The 22,240-nt window shown below is 38.0% G+C and overlaps 1 protein-coding gene across 2 annotated transcripts in view; it reads left to right on the top strand.

Moving 5' to 3' along the window:
* PTCH1 (patched 1) overlaps nt 1-22,240 on the top strand; it is an 85,912-nt gene that overhangs the window by 2,504 nt on the left and 61,168 nt on the right. The window contains exons 1-2 of one of the 2 annotated variants that reach the window (XM_074281684.1): nt 6,991-7,404; nt 9,423-9,615. In XM_074281684.1, the coding sequence (XP_074137785.1) occupies nt 6,991-7,404; nt 9,423-9,615 (607 nt within the window). Of the gene's footprint in view, nt 1-6,990; nt 7,405-9,422; nt 9,616-22,240 lie in introns of those variants that run through there. The other variant, XM_074281685.1, reaches the window with a different exon arrangement.

Raw genomic sequence — 22,240 nt, 5'->3', positions numbered from 1 at the left:
CTATTGAGACATGTAGGCGTGATGTGTAAACCGGATTAGCAGTATGAAAGAAAGACACACAATAAGCTTGAATTGTTTTACTTCCTTTTCATTTCTCATGCCTATATCTCTAATAAATTTGTTGCTGCAGCAGTGGGTCAAAGGGATCATGTAGCAGAGCTTCTTTTTTAATGAAAGACCCAGTTGTAGAGATCATGAAAATGAATGGTTTGCCTTCTGCCAAATACAAAGATAGAAGACAGACAGACAGACAGATAGATAGATAGATAGATAGATAGATAGATAGATAGATAGATAGATAGATTTGTGTGTTTATATGTATATACACATACATATCTATAAATAGGTAAAGATTGAAGATATTTATATAAGCATCTACACATATATATAAACTTCAGTATCTGTATCTATAGAGATACTGTTCTGGTTGCAGTCAATAATGACTCTATATCAAAATAATGAAGTCAGAAAGATATTCAGCAAGGGAAAAACATCCATACTACAATTATTTCTGTGCTTTATTCAAAACTGATTTGTTGGATAATTCTTACAGCAGCAACTGGTGAGATCTTCAGCAGTCTTGAATTCCCTGCAATTGTGGCTATTGCAGGAAGTATAATTCTCACTGCAGTTTAATGTTTGGGGTGCCTTCACTAATGACCTTGGTATGATGAATATGGAGATATTTGGGGTGCTAGTGGGACATTTCTTTACCCCCCTACCCCACTCCCACCCCTTTCTGTTAGCTCCATAAATGCCAGTGTTCCTGAGTTTGTACTGTAGATCTCTCTTTTTCTTCTTTGTAGAGTTTGGGGCAGCTTCCCATTAAAGGAGATCAGGGGTAATTAGCAGCATTATTTTGACAAGTTGGGTCGAGCTGTTCCCTTTCTTACATCCCGGAGCAAGGAGAGAAGGGGAGGGGGTAAGTGGAGGAAGAGAGAGAGGGAAAGAGAGGTGGGGGAGGGAGGAGGTCAAGCCCAGTGTCTTGAGATTCTATTGCAGCTGAATACTTTCTTTTCTCAACCCTGAAACTTTAAGGAATCATACTGTCTAAATTTCTGTCTCTGGGCTTTACTTTTCAATTCCTTAAAGATAACTTATAAGGAAATACACAGACATTTATAAGGAAATAATATGGCATTGTTAAGGAGCAAGAAAGTGCAAGGAACGGTGGAACACTAAATTGTGAAGACTCCTGGGATCCGTTTGCAATGTCTCACAGCCTAAACTCAATTTTATGTCCTTTGGCAACTCATTGGACATTTGTATTTCAATTTTACCATAATAAATAGAAATGATATTATTACTCCCCTTCTGACAGCAATATTATAAGGATTTAGTGTGCTATGTCAAAAAAAAGTTCTTTGTACTAATGAAAAGTAAATGCAGTATAAAAAAGCAAGTTGTTACTATTGCATTTTATTAGGTTGAAATTAAACAAAATGAATGCATGTTGAAAATTGTGAATTATAAGATAAATGCATAGGCCTACTTATTTATGTGATGTTTGCATGGATGGCATTGTACAAATGATATCTTATGATATCACACAAATATAATTTTATCAAATATTGAAGTCCAAGGATTACATTGAACATTTGAGGAAGTAGTGATGAGTGAACAACATTCCAAAAGATAATTGGAATGTCATTCCTTTTGTTCATAGCCATACTCTATTCTATCTTTTGATTTAGCTTTATCTTGTTTTACTTCCCTCTGTAATATTTAAACATAGGAGCCAGATGGGTTTTGTCCATGTCATATTGCATTTGGATAATCAAATGTAGATTTCAGAGCTGTATTGTAGGCCATGGGAAGTTAAAGTGCGGAGCAGAGTAAGGGGGAATGGAACACAAGGAGATAGTCTTAATAATTCACAGAATATGAGTAGAGAGCTAGAGGACTGGATTGTTTTAAGTCTTTGGACCACAGTGAAAGAAAAGGTAATCCATGTATTGGAATATGGTTTAAAAAGAATATTAAAGGAGGTAAATCAGATGTTCCTTCATATAGTCTGCTAGTCCACAAAGTCTCAAATGATCATGTGTTTGATAAATGTATAAGGGAAGCTTAAAGAATGAAGGCAATTAAAAGACTCTCACCAATAGACACCTTACCAGGCTTGTTCATCCAAACCAGCTCCATATCAGGTCTGTGGGACCCTTGTGATTAGTTGAAGTTAACAAAACCTGGTGTCGAGCAGCAGTTACAAGCACAGGGCATGCATATTAAAGCCAACAATGCTTACAAATGTAAATAAGGGCAGATTGATTAAGAACAACATTATCGCTGGGAATGTAGCACTCACATGCATCAGCAATGAGGCAAATTGGGGGCAGCCTCAGCCCTGACCACCCATGTTGAGACAGGCTTTTACACTGGCACCTCTTCCTTTTTAAAAAACATTGCAGAAACAAGGCCAATTAGATCCCCAAAGTAATTCATCTCTTGTGTATGAAAAAAGCAGACCACAGGGGAAGAAGAGAGGGGGTGGGATGGGAGAGAGATTAAGATAGTGCTTGTTAAATCTGAGGTTCCAGATTGAGTTTGGGAACCAGTGAGAAGAATATACCAGCAGGGCATTGTCTAAGATCATGAAAAGTTAACCTATCAAACAGAAAGCAAAGAGGGGAAGTAGAAGGGCTTCATGTATCTTAAACCCCTGGATCAATGTTCAAAGCATTTAGGAAAAAAGTAAGACTGAATAAAATTAACATGGAAGGAAAAAGTCTTCTCTTGAAAGGATACCAGTGTAGAAGTACAAGGAAGTTTTTTCCATGCAAAGATGAATTAATATACACTACCATATCTTCCTAAAGTGAGGAACTCTAAAAATTAAACAAATTTAGGAAATGGTGAATATTAAATGATTAATGATACAACATTCAGAGAAAAATGTTGAATTTTGATCTAAAAGTTTAAAGAATTTGAAATGCGATTTAATGGCATAATTGTTTTTATCTTCAGCAGTTAAGAGAGACATGCAAACCTCTGTGCTTTTATATGTGTATGACAACTAGTTATCCTAATATTCAGTATCAACTGTTATCATTTGTGGGATTTGTGGGAACCCCAAGTCACAACCTTTCTGGACATGTGCAAAATTAAGGGATTGAACTAGACGAGTTGTGAAGTACCTTCCAGCTCTAAAGGTATGATCCTATAATAGTCTATGTATTCATCTAAGTGAATTGAAATGAAAGGTTCCCCCAACATTTAAAGAAATTAATGAAAATATATACTGAGTATTTAAAAGTATGACCTGAAATTCTAGCAGGCTCATTCAGCATGTGTTATCAACCCACTTTAATTGTGTTTCTCAGGTTTTAAAAGCCAATTTTCACTCTACAATTGATTTTTCATACTACAGCTTTATCATGTGTTAATACAAAATCTCCTGCAATGCTGTTTAATTCCAACACTATATTCTATTTATATTGTTGTTTATATATGTTTGATCACACTGGCTTTCTAAGAGATTGATGTAGGTAAGCCTCGTTGAATGAATAAGGAACATACTAACATCATGTCCTGGCTAACACATTCAGTTTTAAATGTCCCGGCTCCCCGGCTTCCTTTTATGATACGAAAACGTCCCCATATCGTCTTTGAAAGTGTCACTTGTAAGCGCCATTCTTACATGTGAGGTTTCCTACTTCTTTTGGGTTAGGACTGTGACTAAGGAAGAAAGAAAATTTGGGAATGGGAAGTTCCAACAGTAAGAAAAAGCTAAGGGGAGAGAGTAAAGAAAGAAAGTAAATAAAGGAAGGGGATAGGGGGAGGGATGAAGGGCCAAGGAAAGGAAGGTTGCTGAGGGAGAGAGGTCCCCAAGCTTACTAATGCTTAGTAGTGTGCCCGGCACGGCACAAGCGCTGGAAATATTTAAAAAGGCAAGAATTTTTTTTTTTATTTTTTTTCCCACGAGTTAGGGAAAGATGAAAAAGAGAGAAAGAAGTGTCGTAATAGGGAGAAAGGGAAAGAAAAGAGAGGAGTGGGGCTAAGAAGTCCCAGGAAGTGTAGGAAGTGTAGGAAGGCGCCGGAATCTTGCTGCTAGAGCCGCGTGCTCAGGAACCAGCGGGCTTGTCTCTCCACCGGCCGGCAGCCTGTGACATCTTCCAAGACTTGGGGCAGAATTGAATGGAAATGTTTCCTTTCCTTGCTGCTATTGGCCGGTAGTAGTCAAGCCTCATTGGTATTGGGTAACGTAAAGGGGGAAGAGACCTCCTTTAGGAATGTACTATGGCTTGTCTGGCATGCCTTTCTGCACCGGCAGCGGCGCATAACTGGGGTGGGAGGGGCAGGAGTTTAAAACGGTGCATTCCCCCTTTTCCTCCGGGTTCTTAACAACACGGGCTTCTTTAAGCGGGGAGGGAAGAGGAAGAAGGAAGGAAGAGAGGAAGAAAAGTCCCAGTGGACTTGCCCCGGCTGGGTGAATCACAAAGCCGGGCATGCAGAGAGAGTACTCTCTCTTTCCGCTTCAGCCTTGTCACTTGCCAGTCCAGCGGCGTGAGTTTCCTCCACCCCCGTCCTCCGCCTCCTCACGCTTGGACACGCACGCACGCACGCACCCCCAGGCAGTGGTGCTAGTAGATCTGCTTCTACTCCAGTGGACTGGGGCTCCCAGCTCCCGGCTCGTTGGTCACGTGGCCTTTCCAAGACTCCACCTCCTACCCCCCTCGCCCCCCTTCCCCGCTTCATCCCCGCCCCTCCTACTTTCCCTCCATCTGGGTTTCTTTCTTTTCTCTCCTTTCCTTTCTTTCTTCTTTTTTTTCAATGAACACACACCGTGTGCACCTTAAAGCAACACTCCCCCATTTCACTAGTTCAATCAGCACAACATCCCGCTAGTTTTCTCGCAATGAAGATTTTTTTTTTTTTAAGTTACTACCCGGATCTCCGCTGTGGGGAGAAATTTCATAACTTGCAAAACTAAGGGGGAAAACAAAAACAAACACCAAAAATCCCACCCACGTTAAAAAAAAAAAAAAAAAAAAAAGCAATCGAGCCAGCCGAATTTCTGAGACATTTTGTAAAGCAAGCCACTACTGCTGGCAAATTAACAATGTTCGCTTCCAAAGGGGCTGTTTATCCCAATGGGAAAGTAAAGCCCAGGATATCTTCGTGACCTTAGCTAAAGCGTCGGGATGGGTTCTTACAGTCAGTGCACAATTTGTTTCTAATGAATTCAACATCAAAGCCTTTATTCCTCCCAACGTCACGCTCTTACTAAATAAATATATAAAGGATGCGTACCGCTTTAAAAAAAAAAAAAGTTAGCGACTGACTTTAAATAAATAGGTAGATGTACTAAAAGAGGATTAAAAAAACAGACTAAGTAGCAGTAACTTTTTTTTTCTTTTGAAGAAAACCCAATTCAATTTTGCCAAAATTGCCAACAGCTATCTCTTTTAAAATTATACTAAATATTTTAGATTTAAATAAAAACAGCCCCCACCCCCTTAAAAGATTGCCTCGGGTGTCTGGATGCTACTGTATAAATGACTAATTTCTTCCTTAAATATAGTAGGTTGTTTAGGAGGAGGGGGTTGGTGTAGGCAGGGGATTTGGAGGTGGATTGTTGCTTTTTTTTTTTTTTTTTTTTTTTTTTAATGTTCTTGTGTTGTGTTCTTTAACTTTCCGTTTTGTTTATCTTTAATGTAAGGCGTATTTCTCTTGCGAGAGACTGTCTTCCTTTTAGTTATAAAAGAAAGGGGGGGGTGGAATTGGCACACACTAACTCGGTATCCACCACCCTGTCATTATTGGTTCAAGCCTGGGAATTCAAGTCGGACCTCCCAGTATTTGCTACAGCTTGAGGCCAAGGTGCCTCTGAATAGATTTTCTTTTTAGAAGTTTCAGAAATTGTTTAAGCGATTTAAAAAATATATTACTTTCTTGTACATCGCGGGGTGTGTGTGTGTGTATGTGTGTGTTGTGTGTGTGTGTGTGTGTGTGTGTGCAAAAAAAGCGTCTCATAAAAAGAAGACACTCTTTTGAAAAGAAAAGGAAGGGGGGAGCATTCCTTAATGGAAGTATTGCATGCAAGAAGGTTGGAGCTCTTTAAGGCTCCCCTTGAAGCTGGGGATGCACACACTAGGGTTGCCTGCCTGGGTGGTCTCTCTACTTTGGTGAGCTGTTGCTAAGCAGCTAATAATAGTCATGTTTGCTGAGTAATTTCTGCCCTCCTTGAGCCAATCGCATTGCAGAAATCCTAGCCATCTGACAGCCCCAGGGGCGGGAGCTCCAGCCTTTTTCTCTCTCGCTGGCTCTCTCCCCCTCCACCCCCTCCCCTCCTCCTCCTCTTTCTCCAAATGGAGAGAGTTCTTTTTTTTCTTCTTCCATCTCATCTATTGAATCAAGGAGCTGCTGCTGCTTGCTGCACACACACGGACTGGAGTCCCAAAGTCCCGGGAGTCAGAGACCAGCGCTGCACTGAAACAGAATGGTACAGCGAGTCCGCAAGGAGCAGAAGCCAGAGCCAGAGTCGAAGGAGCAATCCCAGCAGCAGCCTCCGCCTTCAGCAGCAGCACCAGCAAGAGCAGGAGCAGCAATTCCCCAACAGCACTGAGAACAGCAAAGGAAGCTCGGATTCTGCTGTGGCTTTTTGCTTTCTTCCCGGAGAAGCAACTCAAGAAAAGGAGCCGAGGAAGAAAGTCCCGGTGGTGGGATCTCTGGGGGTTTCCTCTCATTTTCCCAAATAAAAGGGTCTGGAAAAGGGGGCAAACAAGGAGTGGACGAAGTGGTGGTGGGGATTGTTTGGTGGTGGTGAAGGAGACACCGGGGGGGAGGGGGGCAAGCAGGAAAGAGAGAGGCTCGCCCCCCGTGCGCGCACACACACATACGGATCCCTCTCACCCTCTTCACGAACTGGATGTGGGAAGCGGCCGCAGAAGAGACCTCCGGATCACCACGAAATGTTGCAATGGAAGGCACAGGTCCTGACTCTTCTCCAACGGCAGCAGCGGCAGCAGCAGCAGCAGCCCCCGCGGTATGAGGAGGTCTGTCAGCAGCAACAGCAACCACAGCAAAAGCCGGAGCCACCCGCAGAAAGAAGCGTTCTCCGGATCCTACTCCCCGGCATCACCAGCCAGCTCCAGCAGCGCGCCGTGGTGGTGGGGGAACCGAGACAAGCCAGCCCGCCTGATGCGGGAACAGCAGGGGCAGCTCAGTCACCGCGGCGGCGGCGGCGGCGGCAACATGGCCTCAGCTGTTAACATTGCGGAGCCTGAGAGCGGCGGCGGCGGCAGCGGAGGCTGCAGCCGAGACCCCGATCTGCCTGGGGGAAACGGCAGCCGGAGGCGAAGAAGGACTGGAGGGAGCCGACGCGCCGGGGCACCAGACCTGGAGTATCTGCAGCGGCCGAGCTACTGCGATGCGGCTTTCGCGTTGGAGCAGATTTCTAAGGTGCATTTCTGTCTTTCTTCTCCCTCCTTCTGGACCTCCCCCCCTGCATCCCTTTCCCTTTCCACCTTCTGCTCTTTCTCTTTGGAAGTACCTACACGCATACATACACTCACCTATTTTGGGAAAAGAAATAGACTTGGGGAATTGAAAAACCCAAACACACCCACCAGCATTGGAATGAAAGGGATGTCTAACTTCTGCAGGGGATGGATGTGTGTGTGTGTGTGTGTGTGTGTGTGTGTGTGTGTGTGTGTGTGTGTGTTTGTATGTGTAAAACGTGTAATGTGCTCTCCCTCCCTAGTGTACACTTTCTGGGTCATTCGAATTCTCCTATTAAACCAATCCAGAAAAAACCTCAAGGTTTGTTCTCTCTCTCTCTCTCTCTCTCTCTCTCTCTCTCTCTCTCTCTCTCTCTCTCTCTCTCTCTCTCTCTCTCTCTCTCTCTCTCTCTCTCTCTCTCTCCTTTCTCTAGGTTGGCTTTTCTCTAATGCTGCCACATTTCTTAACATATTTTGGGGGTGGGGGTGGAGGGAGGCGGGGAGAGGAAGGAGGAGGGGGTAGAAATAAAGGTGGTTTCCTTTTTTTGGCAGCCCGTTTTGCTTTTGTTAAGCTTTGAGTAAGCGTGAAATCTCAAATCCCTTAAAAATCGCCTTTGAGGAGAGGATATTTTTTCCTTCTCTTTTTTTTTGATTGGTTTACCTTGACCCCCAGCCTGTAGGAAAAGTGAAAGTTGTAAACAAATTGCCACCTTAAATCTGTGGTGCAGGTCTGACTGTGTCGCCGGGTTCATTGTGTTCGTAACTCTTACTGAAATGTGTGGAATCTAGGAATTCCGTGTAAACATTATATAGGAAAGAGAATCCCGGGTTGCTGATTATGCAGAAGAAATATCTGCGAGAATAAACAACGCCCAGATATTTCCCTTTCCCTACACGTTATTTTCTTTTCAGAAGTAGATTTTTTTTTTTTTAAATGCTTAAGCAAGAAGGGAAAGGGGAGGGAAAAAAAATCCATGTGGCTGCCCTCTTCTGTTCACAAATATTGTCGTAACTTACAGATGGCTGCTCTACTTTTTAATTCAGATCACACAGCGTCTCCTAACTCTATGGAAATGAATCACGATTAAGCTATGATCTTGCAGCATTGCTCGCCACGTGGATCTTGCATTTTACTACAAAGTTGGTGTTGAAGGTTGTGGGAGCTGGGCTAAAGAAATGGCAACAAATCAAATTGTTATCAAATAGCATCCTTCCCCCTCCCCCATTCATTTAACTACTTCATCCTAGAGATAATAGCAAGACGGGGGGGGGGGGGGGGGGGGAGAGGGGAGGGAAGAGGGAGACCAGGTGTCTATTCTTGTCTTTATTCTAGTTGGTTGCAATTTGTGTATATTAATTTCCCTTACCGTCGATGCCCCCCTCCCCACTGAAAATATTCTAGTAAGAATGATTTCTTTCCTCAGAATCAATGATCGATTACACACACATACACAAAACCAGCGCCTCCTTCCCTCCCTCCCCTGAGACACCTCGGAATTCCTAGTAGAGTCTCAGAAGGAGGTGCTTAGAGGGGCGCTCACTCTCTCTCGATACAGATTTCACTCTGAAGCGAGGCTTTGATTTATGCATAATTCTCTCATCCCACCCCCATACCCCGCCCCTCCGGCCAAACTCTCACCTTATTCCTCACCACGATTTGAGGAGGGAAAAATCCAGCACTAGCTGGTATCCCTGTGGTTGGCTAGGTTAACTATTTCATTCATCCCTTAATATACTGTGGAAATTATTTGCATAATGTACTCGAAATACACATTATCCTCTTTTTTCACAGTCCGAACCAATCCTCATCACTTCCTGCCATCCAGGCCTTCTAAGTCCTACCAAAATATTGAGTATATATGGGTGGTTTGTGGGGTGAAGGAGAGGTGCACCCCGAAAGTCCAAACGTTGTTCTACAGAGTGCACAAGTGTATATGGTGATTTCTAAGTACTTATTCCTAATATTTGCTTGCATTCTAGGGGAAGGCTACCGGCAGGAAAGCGCCGCTGTGGCTGAGAGCGAAGTTTCAGAGACTATTATTTAAACTGGGTTGTTACATTCAAAAAAACTGCGGCAAGTTTTTGGTTGTGGGCCTCCTTATATTTGGGGCTTTCGCTGTAGGATTAAAGGCAGCTAATCTTGAAACCAACGTGGAAGAGCTTTGGGTAGAAGGTAAGAGACCCAGCACGTTCTATTGCTTCCTTTTATTTTCTTTCAATTGATAAAGATATTTACGAGACTATACCTAGTCTTTTTTTTTTTTTTTTTTTTTTTTTTTTTTTTTTTTTTTTTTTAAATCCTCCCTACACCAGGGGGAATTGTTTATTGTTTAGCAGTTTGGCCGGATGCCAGATAAAACCTACAAAGAGTTTGCTGTAATCTATTCTGGTCCACAGTGTTTTGCTAGGTGGTGTGGGAGATTGTGTGGAGAGCAAAAGGTGGGGGTAAAAGGGGGGGGGAGAGGAGGCTTGCAGCTCTTTGGAATAAACCATTTTTAGGGAGGAAGTGTCTTGGGACTGATTTAGGTGTTGAGTCTTCCCTTTCAAATCTGAAGAGACTTTAATGAAAACAGTTCTTTATTCTTTTATACTACATTCATCTCCATAAATCTTCCCTTTCCTCTCTTCTTACAAAAAAAAGACACAAAAGTTGGGGAAGGAAGACCACCCCTCCGCCATTTTGGGAGTGTGTGTGTCCCCAGCAGCAGAGGCAGCCTTTGCCTCTGGAGCTGCTGGAGGAGGGAGGACGTGATGAGCGCAGGCCTGCAGAGGCAGCGTGTGTGGTCCTGGTTTTGGACAGCTTTCAACTCTGGGGGAAAAAAACATTTGTCTCAAGGTTAAAAAAAAAGGGGGGGGGAGTAAAGCACAGAACTGGAACGCATGTTTGCAAAGTAGATTAATGTTTCCTCACGGGTGGGGGCTTATTTAATGGAATTATATTGAAGAAAGTTGCATTTTGTAGAAAAAGAAAAAAAAAAATGTGTTTTAAGGAAGCACTTTAGAGGATGAGCCACCCAAGCTCTCTGAGGAGTTCTACCAGTCTTATATCCACATTCCACAATTTGGGAGTTTCCCTGTGAGCCTTCTTTTTAAGCCAGTTATAAATCCTCAATAGATACATTGATGAAGACCGAAACATTTTACATTCTTTTATTGATACTGTTTAGGTAACACAGTTTTTTTCCTTGCTGTGAATAGTTTCTGTTATTTGAAAACTTTGTAATAAAATATCACTTTGGGCCAGGTCTTCAACTAACAAAGGGAAATTAGGCAATTTGCCATATTTTTCAGGCACACACATACACACATACAAAGCCTTTCTTCATAAGTACCCTGATAAGTGAGGCAAAGCTGGATTTATAGAAATTATCTGGATACTTGTTTTCACTTACCCTTTTCAAAATGCCAGTGTGGACTTCATTTGAGAGATTTTTACTGCCAGTAAGTCTTGTTTTAAGGGCTATTTTTACTTTGACCTAATAGGATGGTATGTGGTATATAATTGCAAAGTGAAATACCCTAGAAAATCAATGAGATAATTAGTGAGATAAATATAAATGATAAAAAATAAACCTAAAAATTTACCTCAAATCTCCCAGATACTAATAAAAAATTATTTGAATCAAAGCTAGGAAATAATCAAATCAGTTCATTTGTACATTTAATTCAGACATTTAGTCAGTCTTTGAGAAAGCTAAAGTAGACTCAATTGATAGAGAATTTAGAGCAGGGACATTAGAGACTGCAATTTGATGCTTTTATTATAGTTGAAGAATTAGGAAAGGTAGATCATATATCCAAAGCCACACAGTGAGTTAGGATGAAATCATTGCAAATAGTGAATGCTTGATGCTAGTACTGTAAAAAGTCAGAAGTGTAAATGTAATTCATGCCCTCAATGTAGTTGGAAAGGCAAATTATTATGCATGAAATTATTAGAATAAACAAGTGCTCAAATATACAATATTGAATAATAGTAATCGCCTATATTTGTAGAAAGATTTGCAAAAATTGCCTTAAATAAATTGTAATATCTCACTTGATCCTCACAACACTTTAAGATCAATGCTATTATCATCACAGTTTTATAGATAAGCATATTGAGATTAGAGTGCAGGCTTCTTTGGAGTAAGACTTTTATTCTTTGCATTTGCTTGTACAATGCCTGACACATAGGAAGCTTTTAATAAAGATTGATTGATTTAGGTTAATTGCACTGAATCAAAAACTTTAAACATTTACTTATTAACATAATGTGCAGTATTGTTAGGAGCTAGAAAATTACAAAGCTTAGGTAAGACTTGGCTCTTCTTATCATAATTTAGTACAGTGGTTCCTGAATTTTGTTGCTTCTTGAACACTTTTAAACATTTCAATGTGTTTTGAATCCCTAGAATAATTTAATATACTACCCAATTTTCAATTGTTTTCCTCTAAAGACACTATTAAAGAATTTAATGCCATTAGTTTAATCAAAGTAATAATTTATGAAGGTTTCATGGGAAGAGGAGGGACTTGTGTTAGAGCTTAAAGAATGGGCTATATTCCCCACTGCTAGAGAAACAAAATATGTTGTAAGCAGGGGAAATAGCATGAGCAAAAACAAAAAGGCAGAAAGCAATAGTGCCTGTGTGGAGGACAGTGTAGATGATAGCAAATCCATACTGAAGTATATGCTGAATGTTGATGGTAGAGAAAAATAAGCTTGCATAGGTAGAGTAAGGATAAGATTCTAAGAGATTTAAAAACAAAAAAAAAATCTAAATTTATATTTAATCACTAGGAAATTATTATAGATTCAAAATCAGAGTAGAAGTGGTCAGAAATAGAAATACTTGCAGATTTTGAGTTATAATTACCACCCTAATCTATGCAGCAGTATTGTCTTAGTAGACACACAACATAATTTTACTGCCTGGGATGTCATAGACATCTAGTAGATGGTAGATAGAAAGCTGGCCTTGGAGCCTCGAAGATTTGGGTTCAAGTTTGGTTTTACAACTAGCTATGTGACTTTGACTAAGTTGTTAAGCAATTCTTTAACATAAATTAGAGAGGAGGTGTTGACCTGTACTGAGAGAGGAAGTTTCTTCCTCTGAGAGTTCATTAAGTTAATGAAATAATAGGCCCAGTATAAATTCTAGTTCATAGTATTACAACTTTTAGATTTAGAGCAAGAAGAAGCCATCTAGGTCAACTCTTTCCTTTTACAGATGAAGAAACTGAGGTCCACAGAGATTATGTGATTTAATCAAGGTTACATAGGTAATAAATACAAGGGCCCTTATTTGAATCTAATTCTTTCAACTCTAAATCTGTCAGGGATCTCCAACTAGATGGCCTACTGTCACCTCAAACTTAGAATATGAGTCTTGACTAAATTCATTATATTGCCCTTCTACATTTGAACTTCCTTCTAACCTTGCTAGTTTGGTCAATGGGATTACCATTTACTTACTGTGTCATGCTCAAAACCTTTGATTATTTGACTTTTCCCTATTTCTCCCCTCTCATATACAAAGAGCCTAGTAATTTCCAATTTTAAACCATCTTTTGAATGTGAATGTTCTTCTTTCTTCCCAGATATAGCTTCCACTATAATACAGACCTTTAGTATTACCCCATCTAAAGGAACTGTTGCAATATCAACCTTTCACCTTGCCCCTACTTTCCATTTAAGAATTTTCAGGGTCTCCATTACTTTCTCAAGTAAAATTCTCTCCTTTCCAAAATATCAAGCCTATCCATAGTCTGAGAACATTCTTATTTTTCCATTATTATTTCAGCTTATTCCACTGGATAATAATTAAATTTAAGCCAACCTGAACAATTCCCTGCCTCCCATGCACTACATTCAAACATCTGTGTTTATAATCAGACTGTTCTGTTTGCCTCTCTCCCTTCTTCTTTCTCTATTGGATTCCCACCCTCTCTTTAAAGATCAGCTCAAACGCCATCTCTATCAGGAATCCTTGATTGGTGTCCTCCTAGTTAGCAGTTGGTTCCCCCATAAACGTTCTACATCACTTTGTTCTGTTAGAGTCTAATGCACTTATGTAATATTGTTTATTTTACTCATGTCTTTATTCTCCTATTAGATTGAAAGCTTCTTGGAAATAGAGGCATGTCTTATCTAAACTTTATATTTTCTCTAGGGCCTAAGTCTATGTCACTCAGAAGGTATCTTACAAATGTCAGTCAGTCAATAAATATTTATTAATCCCTTACTGTGTTAGGCACAAACAGAATAAAAAGACTATCCTTGCCCTCAAGGAGCTCACAAACTAATGGAGAGGAAAGTAGTCAAACCAATATGTATATTCAATCTACATATGAGATAAATAGGAAATAATTGAAAAAAGAACTAAAAGGGATTGGGAAGGCTTCTTGTAGAAAATGGGATTTTAACTTAAAGGATTTCAGAAAAGGCAATAGAAAGAGATGAAGAGTGAGAGCATTCCAGGAATAGAGAACAACCAGAGAAAATGCCTGGAGAAGAAAAATGGAATTTCTTGTTTGTGCAATAGATAGAAGCTAGTGTCATTGGTTCAAGGACTAAGGTGGAAGAAGACTGACTGGAGGGGACTCGATTATCTATAACTTTGAAGGCCAAGCAAAGCATTTTGTTTTTGATCCCAGACTAGAGTTTATTGAGTAAGGAAGATAAACATGATTGGACCTTTTTTTTTTTTTTAAGGAAAAAAACCCTTTGGGGCAGATAGGTGGTGAAGTGCATAGAGCACCAAAGTCAGGAGGACCTGAGTTCAAATGTGGGCTCAGACACTTAACACTTCCTAGCTGTGTGACTCTGGGCAAGTCACTTAACCCCAATTGACTCAGCAGCAAAAAAGAAAAGAAAAAACACTTTGATGTCTGAATGGAGGTTGGATTGAATAGGGAGAGATTCTAGATAGGAAGACTTGAACAGTCTATTTGAATAGCTATTTGAGTAGTACAAGTGTGAACCTGAACCAAGGTGGTAGCATTCAGGGAAGGAAAGCGGGCATGTTTGAGAGATGTTGCAAAGGTGAAATTGGTAGAGCTTGGCAACAGATTGAATATGAGGAGAGGAAGTGAAAAATAGTGAAGAATCAAAGATGACATCTAGATTGTGAACCTTGAGGAATTGAGAATTTGTTGTTAGAGAAGTTGGCAGGGAGGGGTGCTTAAAGAAAAGATAATGATTTTAATTTTTGACATCTTGAGATTATTTTTATTAGACAGTTTGAGATGTTTGAAAAACAGATGCAAGATTTAAGGTCAGGAGAGAAGTTAGGGCTAATCAGTTTTCTTGTTTTGTGATACAGAAATACATATGTTTATGAGAAATATTTAAGGGGAGCAAAGGTAAGGGAGGTTAGACAAGAACTCTCCCTAGACCAACTCCCAAATAAAAGTTTGGTTAAAGTATGAAATATTTTCTTAACATTTAGTATTGATGGAAATACATCTTCAACATCTTTTTTAAAAAATTATAATAAATTTAAAAATTAGAAGGACCTTTGAGGTCATCACATTTAAACCCCTCATTTTTATAGTTGAGAAAACTGAAGAGGCAATTTGCTCAAAACTACATAGATAAGAAGTGGTAGAGCCAGAGTTCAGTCTTCTTTCTAGCTTATCATGCCGCCTCTCAAATGCTTCTTGGGAAAGAAATGCTACTCTTAGATGTTTCATTTAAAAGAAGTGTACTTGCTAGTTTGGTCTTTATCTTGTCTTTGTTAATTCATGTTGGTTTTTATCAGTATTTTGCTGATAACTGTTGTCTACAATGTTATTGCATGCTTACATTGTAATAGTCATTATCTACTAACTCAGGGTCCATTCAGGAAAGCTTTTTTAGCAGAAGATGTAACATTGAAGAATATCTTCTCCATACATCTCCCTCAACTCACCTTGAGACTTAATAGCTAGAACATTCCCACTACAAAGTGCTGTGGCAGGTGCAAAATGATTCACACAACTCATTGATTCTCTACTGCCTTGACTTCTTGTTTTGAACTTTTTTAGTTCATAACATTAAAGCCAGAAAGGATTTTAAAGGTCATATAATTCAAATCCCTCATTTTGTTCATGAAGAAACCAAATCTCAGGAAGGTAAGGGATTTATCTAAGGTTTCACAATTGACAGGTGACAAAGGTGGGACTTCAGTCTCATTTCTTCAAACTACAATTTCAGAACTTTCCTCCATATTATGTTATTGCTCACCTAGAAGAAGCAATAATTTAATTAATACATAGAAGCCCAGCCAAATGGACTTCAGAATATTTTATGATTGATTTATTTACAATATATTAGATGTTTGGTTAATTTGGATGTTATCTAAATAGTGATTGTATAAATGTGCTAATCATGAACAGTTTGCAGAATGCTGTTTTACCTGTGCTTAAAGTGACAAAAAATGACAATTAAATATCTATTTGTATGTTGTACATGCTTTAATGGTACATGCCAATTTTATCCTCATGTCTTACAAATTAAAAAAAATTAATACTGTTGGGAAACTAAAGGGATCCATTTGCTAGTTTGGGTATTTTATTCTACCTTTAAGAGTTTTTTTTTTACTACACTTTTATTATTATTAACTACATATATATGTATATATATATATATATAATATTGCTATATATTACAAAATGTTGCATTGTAAAGATGGTTTGAACTAAACTACAATCTACAGACCAATATTGATAAGATAAAAATAATATTTAAGATAGATTTTATGTGTGTGTGACATTTATGATAGAAACTCTTTGGCTTTCTTGCTAAAATATATAGTAATTATTGCCTTTCAAACTCTCAATGCAGGAAAGACTACTATGTGTCTGTAAATCCTAAATATAGTATCATAAAATAATAGAATTGAAAAAGGACCTCAATGAGAAACTAGCTCAATTCATATACCAAAGGAATATCTATTATAATATCCTGACAAGTGTTCATTCTGTCTACTTGAAGACTTTCAATGAGAGAGGAGAATCTGACAACTACTGAAACAATAACCATTCTACTCTTGTATAGCTGTAATTGTTAAGTTTTTCCTACTATAAAGCTCAAATTTACCTCTTCCCAACTCCTACACATTATTTATGATTCTTCTCTGAGGCCAAATAGGTCTTATTTAATTCTTCTATATAAACCTCAAATAATTAAAAACAGCTATTATGTCCTCCCTGAGTCTTCTCCAGGATAAACATTCCCCATATATTTAAGCAATCTTCAGATGACCAGAACCAGGGCCCTGTCTGGATGCTTTTCAGTTTATCAAGGTCCTTCTTAAACTTTGGCACTCAGAACTGAACATAACAGTCCAGTTTGACTAAGACAAAAGTTCAGAGGGACTTTCACCTCTTTGTTCGTAGAGGCTTTACCTTGAACCCAAATCATGTTAGCTTTTTTTGGCTGCCATATCACTTTGTTGATTCATTGAACTTGCTTTCCACTGAAATTTCTAGTTTTGTTTTGTTTTGTTTTTTCTAGGCAAAGTACTCTTTGATCATACTTACCAATCTTGTATTGATGAAGTTAATTTTTTTGAATCCAAGCCTAAGACTTTATATTTGTACAGTTAGCTTGTATTATTATGCAGTATAAAATTTGATAGAGGCATGCTTTCTAGGAATTAGAAATTCAAAGTAACTCAAATTTTGAAAATTGAATTTAATGAAGTTTTAAAGCTTTCAAGATAACATAGTTGAATGTAGTAAATAGTATAAGCTGTTCCAGCCAAAACATATATGTCAATTTTATGGAAGGAAGTGTAGGAAACAAAAATTTGGAGTGGAGAGAGAGAAAAAATTTTTTTAGCAAAAATGTTTTCCGGAGCTCTTCATTTGTCATTTTTCTATGCTTGCCCATAGATCTTCATTTGCACCAATTTGGGGGGCTTTTGTATACTTACTACCACCAGAATGCCTTTGTCCTAAATCTTAACCTTTTGGACAAAAGAAAGTGTTATAATTTTAATTCACTCTGATTCTGCTTTTGTTATTTCATTTGTCTTTTGAGATTTTTCCCCCCTTTCTATCCTAATACTACCCTGCCCTTAATCACACTAACTCCATTCCATCTGAAGAAAACCTCTAATAGGCTTTCCTATCAAGAATATTTAGTGACTATTTACTATTTAGAATTTTACCATTGGGGGGATGGGAGGGGCCTAGATTTGTATAGTACTTTTCTCATTCACCCTTAACTATCAACATTTTTACCAAATCACCTGACTCCAGGTCATCTGCTTCCAAGTCCAGTGTTCTTTTTAAAGTAATAATAATAATAATAATAATATGTGTTGCTTCTGTTAAACAACAAAAAAAATTCATTTTTTAAGACCTATTTTAATAGCTAAAGTATTATGCTCTATGAGTTGTAAAGTTTAGATTAAATCATCCCTGGCCTTATGGAACCTAAGAGTCCCAAAGGGGGATTCAACATCTTGCAGAATAATATATAAGGTTAAGAAAAGCAACAACAAAATACCATGTGAGATCTAAGGGAATTAGGGAGATCCCTGCTGAATGGGCATCAGTGAAGCTTCTGGGAGGAAGTGAAGTTTGAACAGGATGTTAAAGGACTGGGAAGAAAGTTTAACAGGTAGAAAGGAAGAAGAAAAAGTATTCTAGGACCCAGCTTCTTAAACTGGTTCACAACCTTACATGGGGTCTTGTAACTGAATACTAGGATCATGAAATTATGATTTGTTATCAGTAAATGTTTAATTTACATACTTATTTTCTACATCTATATATGCAAGATCACATAAAAATTGTTCAGGTAAAAAGGAGTTAAGAGTGAATAAAGTTTAAAAAGCTCTCTATCTAGGGTTAAGGGGAAAAATTGGACAGGGGTGTGGAGACAGGGAAGCAATGGTGAATTGAACAGTTTGCATGGACTGTTGAAGGGAGGAAATTGAAATAAAGCTATGAAGTTGTGTGTCAGAATTATGGGGGCAAAAAATAACTTTGAAAGGTGGACAGAGGAAGTAGAAAGCCATTTAAAGGTTTTGAGCAAAAGAATGACAGAATAGAAATAATAAGTAATGACTTCCATTTCTGTGTTTTCCCCCCTTTGGGACTTGGTCTATGATGTAATCCATGTAAGAAAACTCCTGGTTTTAAAATTCCTTTTTATCAATGCAGATAAGCAGCTGTTCTGTAATTTATAGTATTAAAATGTTGCCAGAGAGGCAGAGAAATTAAATGACCTGCCCAATGTAACAAGGAATACAGACCTTCGTGACCTCAAGACCAGTTCTCTAAATTTTATTCTTGGCCTGTGCTCAAAATTTCTTTTACTATCTCATGAAATTATACTATGCTTATTCTTTTTTATCTACCTAATAGTTGTTCTGATTAAGGGGACATGGTATAGTTGGAAGCAAGACTCATAGTCCATCCCATCCATAGTCCATAGTCTTTTTTGGGTAAGACCGCATGGAAAGAAGAGTAACTTCCATGAAGAAAGCATGACATTGAAAAGAATCCTAAATATGAAATAAGCCTACCTGGATTGGAATTATGGCTTTTCTCCTCAGAATGACCACAGGAAAATATTTAATCACTTTGGGCTTGAGTTTGCCCATCTAAAAATGGAAGTAGTTGAATTAGGTGTCCCCTAAATTTCTTCCAATTCTAAAGCTATTATCTTATATAATCATTATTCAAGAAGAAGTTTCATTATCATATAGATAATATTTGACTTAATGTAATAGCTTTCTTCTTCAAGTGAAACCTGTTATTATTCTTTTAGAAATGCATGCAGTTTTTTTGTTTCAATTCAACATCTTTTGGCTCTAGATCAGAGATGAGGGGGGGTGTAACTTGCAGTAGGGGAGGTCACCTGATTGTATGTGGCCTAATCAGATTAATATAATTGAGAAACATTTAACAAAATAAAGAAAATACAACAAAATATAGGTAACATCACATTCTTTTTTTTTTTTGTATTTTGTTTTATTTTTATAATAGTTTTATAGTTTTCAACATTCACCCTTGCAGAATTTTGTATTCCACATTTTTCTCCCTCCCTCTTCTCTCCCCTAGACAACAAGTAATCCAGGTTAAACATGTATAATTCTTCTAAATATTTTCTGCATTTGTCATGCTGTGGAAGAAAAATCATATCAAAAGGAAGAAAAACTTAAGAAAGAAAAAAACAAGCAAATAAACTATAACAACCAAAACAAAGGGTGAAAATACTATGCTTTGATCCACATTCAGTCTCCATAGTTCTCTCCTTGGATGCTCTGGCACTCTCCATCACAAGTCTATTGGAATTGCCTTGAATCACCTCATTAACCTTACACTTTAAAACTAAGTTAATGTGTGACCTGATGGGATCCTTCTTTATGGATTAGAGGCCCCCATTCTATTTGAATCTGACAACATTGCTCTTGAGTTTTGAGTAGGAAAAGATCATAGAGGCTATTTGATCTAACCTCATCATTTGAATGATAAGAAACTAAGACTTAAAGAACTAAATCACTTGCCTGATGTAACACAGGTAGTGACGGGAGTAGGATTCAAGTTAGAAGATAACTCCTTAAGGTAGATTTCCTCTCTAGGAAGATAGAACAGATATTTTCTTGGTAGTTGTAGTTGGGAAAAGCTGTGGGTAATATGCTGACTTTATCAAGAACATCAACTACCTTTCTTATTTTGTAAGATCCACAGATCAAGTAATTTTTTAAAAAATTGTCTATTATCTTTCTTTTTGAAGTAAGGACTTTAGTATAAATCTGATGGGAAATGTAGCACTGTACTTTGTATGTTGAAATTAGAGTTCTGCTTTCCTTGTTTTAAAAGCCTTTATATGTCAGTAATGGTTTCAGGCTATGACAGATTGTTTGCATTTTGAAACCTTCCTCACTAGGGGCACCCTTACAAAAGAACTCAATGAATAAATGGATGTCTAAGCCAAAAAAACATTGTCAGATAAGACAGTATGAAATCAACTCCAAATCTCCTTCACTACCTTCTAAGGTAGTGTCGTTCTGTCTTTTCAGTCATGTTGATTCTTTGTGGCCCCATTTGGGTTTTTTTTTTTTTTTTTGGCAAAGATACTGGAGTGATTTGCCATTTCCACTTCCAGCTCATTTTAGAGAAGAGCAAATTGTGATCTAAAGTCATATTTGAACTCCGATCTTCCTGACTCCAGATCCAGCTGCCCCAAGATAATAAATTCATCTATTCTATGAGTACAGTATAACAAAATCTTTCTATGTATCTTAGACTGTCAGAACGGTTACATTTCATAAGTACTCCTATGTCCTGTCCTCCCTTCCCCTTAGTTAAAAAAAAAAAAAAAGATAAAATAAAAAATTATTTATTTGTACTTATTAGCTTCTAATAGTACCTTTCCAATAATATTTCAGTCTAATTAAAAATCTTGTTGAGGGTAGAGTAGTTGAAAGGAATCCCCTCCAACCCTCCCACCCCCCTTTAAATTCAAGTCAGCCTCATGTCAGTTCCAAAGAATACAACTGACACTTTGAGCTGTAGTATTTTCACATTGCCATCCTTGACCCTTCAACAAGTTTAAAAGCTAGTACATGCAACTGGTTGTTTCAGTTATACATAACTCTGCTTGGAGGCTCCAAAATATGACAGCTTCCAGATGTATGAATCTACTGATCCGTTTGTTTAGATTATGCTCCACAGCTGATGCCTAGATTAATGCTGGCTGGATAAAGCTATGGGAGATTTGTTTCTACAATGCAGTGTTTATATTTCATTTGGATTTCTCCTTCAAAGCTGACCTCTCTGTGACCTCCTGGAGTGCTGTCCACTAGGGTACTAGTTGTAACTTGTCTGCTGTTGTTTTATCTAAGGGGGTTGTTAACAATTCAGCAGCCAAGGAGTGCTTATATGTATGGCTTCTATTTATTCCATGACAGCTATTTGTCCCAAAACAGTTCTAAAGCCTTAAGATTCTTCTAGGTATTAGAGGTGTCATTTGTACCTTGAATTAAGTATATATATATATATATATATATATATATATGCTTAATTAATTTATATATATATATATGTGATGCCAAAGAAAAGTTTAAATCTTTTTACATTTTTAGAGATTGCTGTATTTATTACAGTGGCATAGATTTGATTAATTTAATAAGGCATTTTGATTATTTCTAGCTACTATACTTTACATTTTTCAAAGCCCCAAGTCCTGTTTACATGTGTTTTTCATATTTATATCAAGTTCAATAACATTAGATGATCAAAGAGTAGATTCTTCTCTAAATGATAGATACAGACATATCTGAACACAGCATGCTCATATTTATATATGTCTGTGCTTTTAAAACTTAAAGACAACCAATTCGGTAAGATAATCCTAAATAATTATATCCTTTGTGGTATTCTTCTAGGACTTTCCTGAATTGATTCCTTTCCTTCTTCCTCTTACCCTTAAATAATGCTGTTCTGTTTTGCCTTTCATGAATCTCTCTGTTGCTAAAGGTGAAATCTGAAATGTTAACAAATCTATTTAATTGAAAACAGGGGATATTAGAAAGTTTATTGTTCTATCAATAACATTGAGAGAATTTAGATGTACAACTTCCATTTGCCTCCATGAAGACCATGTCTTTGGAAGAATAGGTTCAAAAGACCATACTCAAAAGACAGGATCTTATTGAAAGAACATGTCATCTCTCTTACTGAAGATGCTGTTCATTTTTTAATGGATTTTGGGCAGGGGGTAACATTAAAAAATATCCATTGGCAAATTTTTTTTCAATCTAATTTGAACCACCAGAAAGAATGAGAAATAGGTCTTGAGTTCCTTCTGTTCA

Source organism: Sminthopsis crassicaudata, chromosome 1 (genome assembly GCF_048593235.1).
Source record: "Sminthopsis crassicaudata isolate SCR6 chromosome 1, ASM4859323v1, whole genome shotgun sequence".
Taxonomy (NCBI): Eukaryota; Metazoa; Chordata; class Mammalia; order Dasyuromorphia; family Dasyuridae; genus Sminthopsis; species Sminthopsis crassicaudata.
The sequence above is the reverse complement of the archived record's forward strand: the minus strand, read 5'-3'. Positions and strand labels throughout refer to the sequence as shown.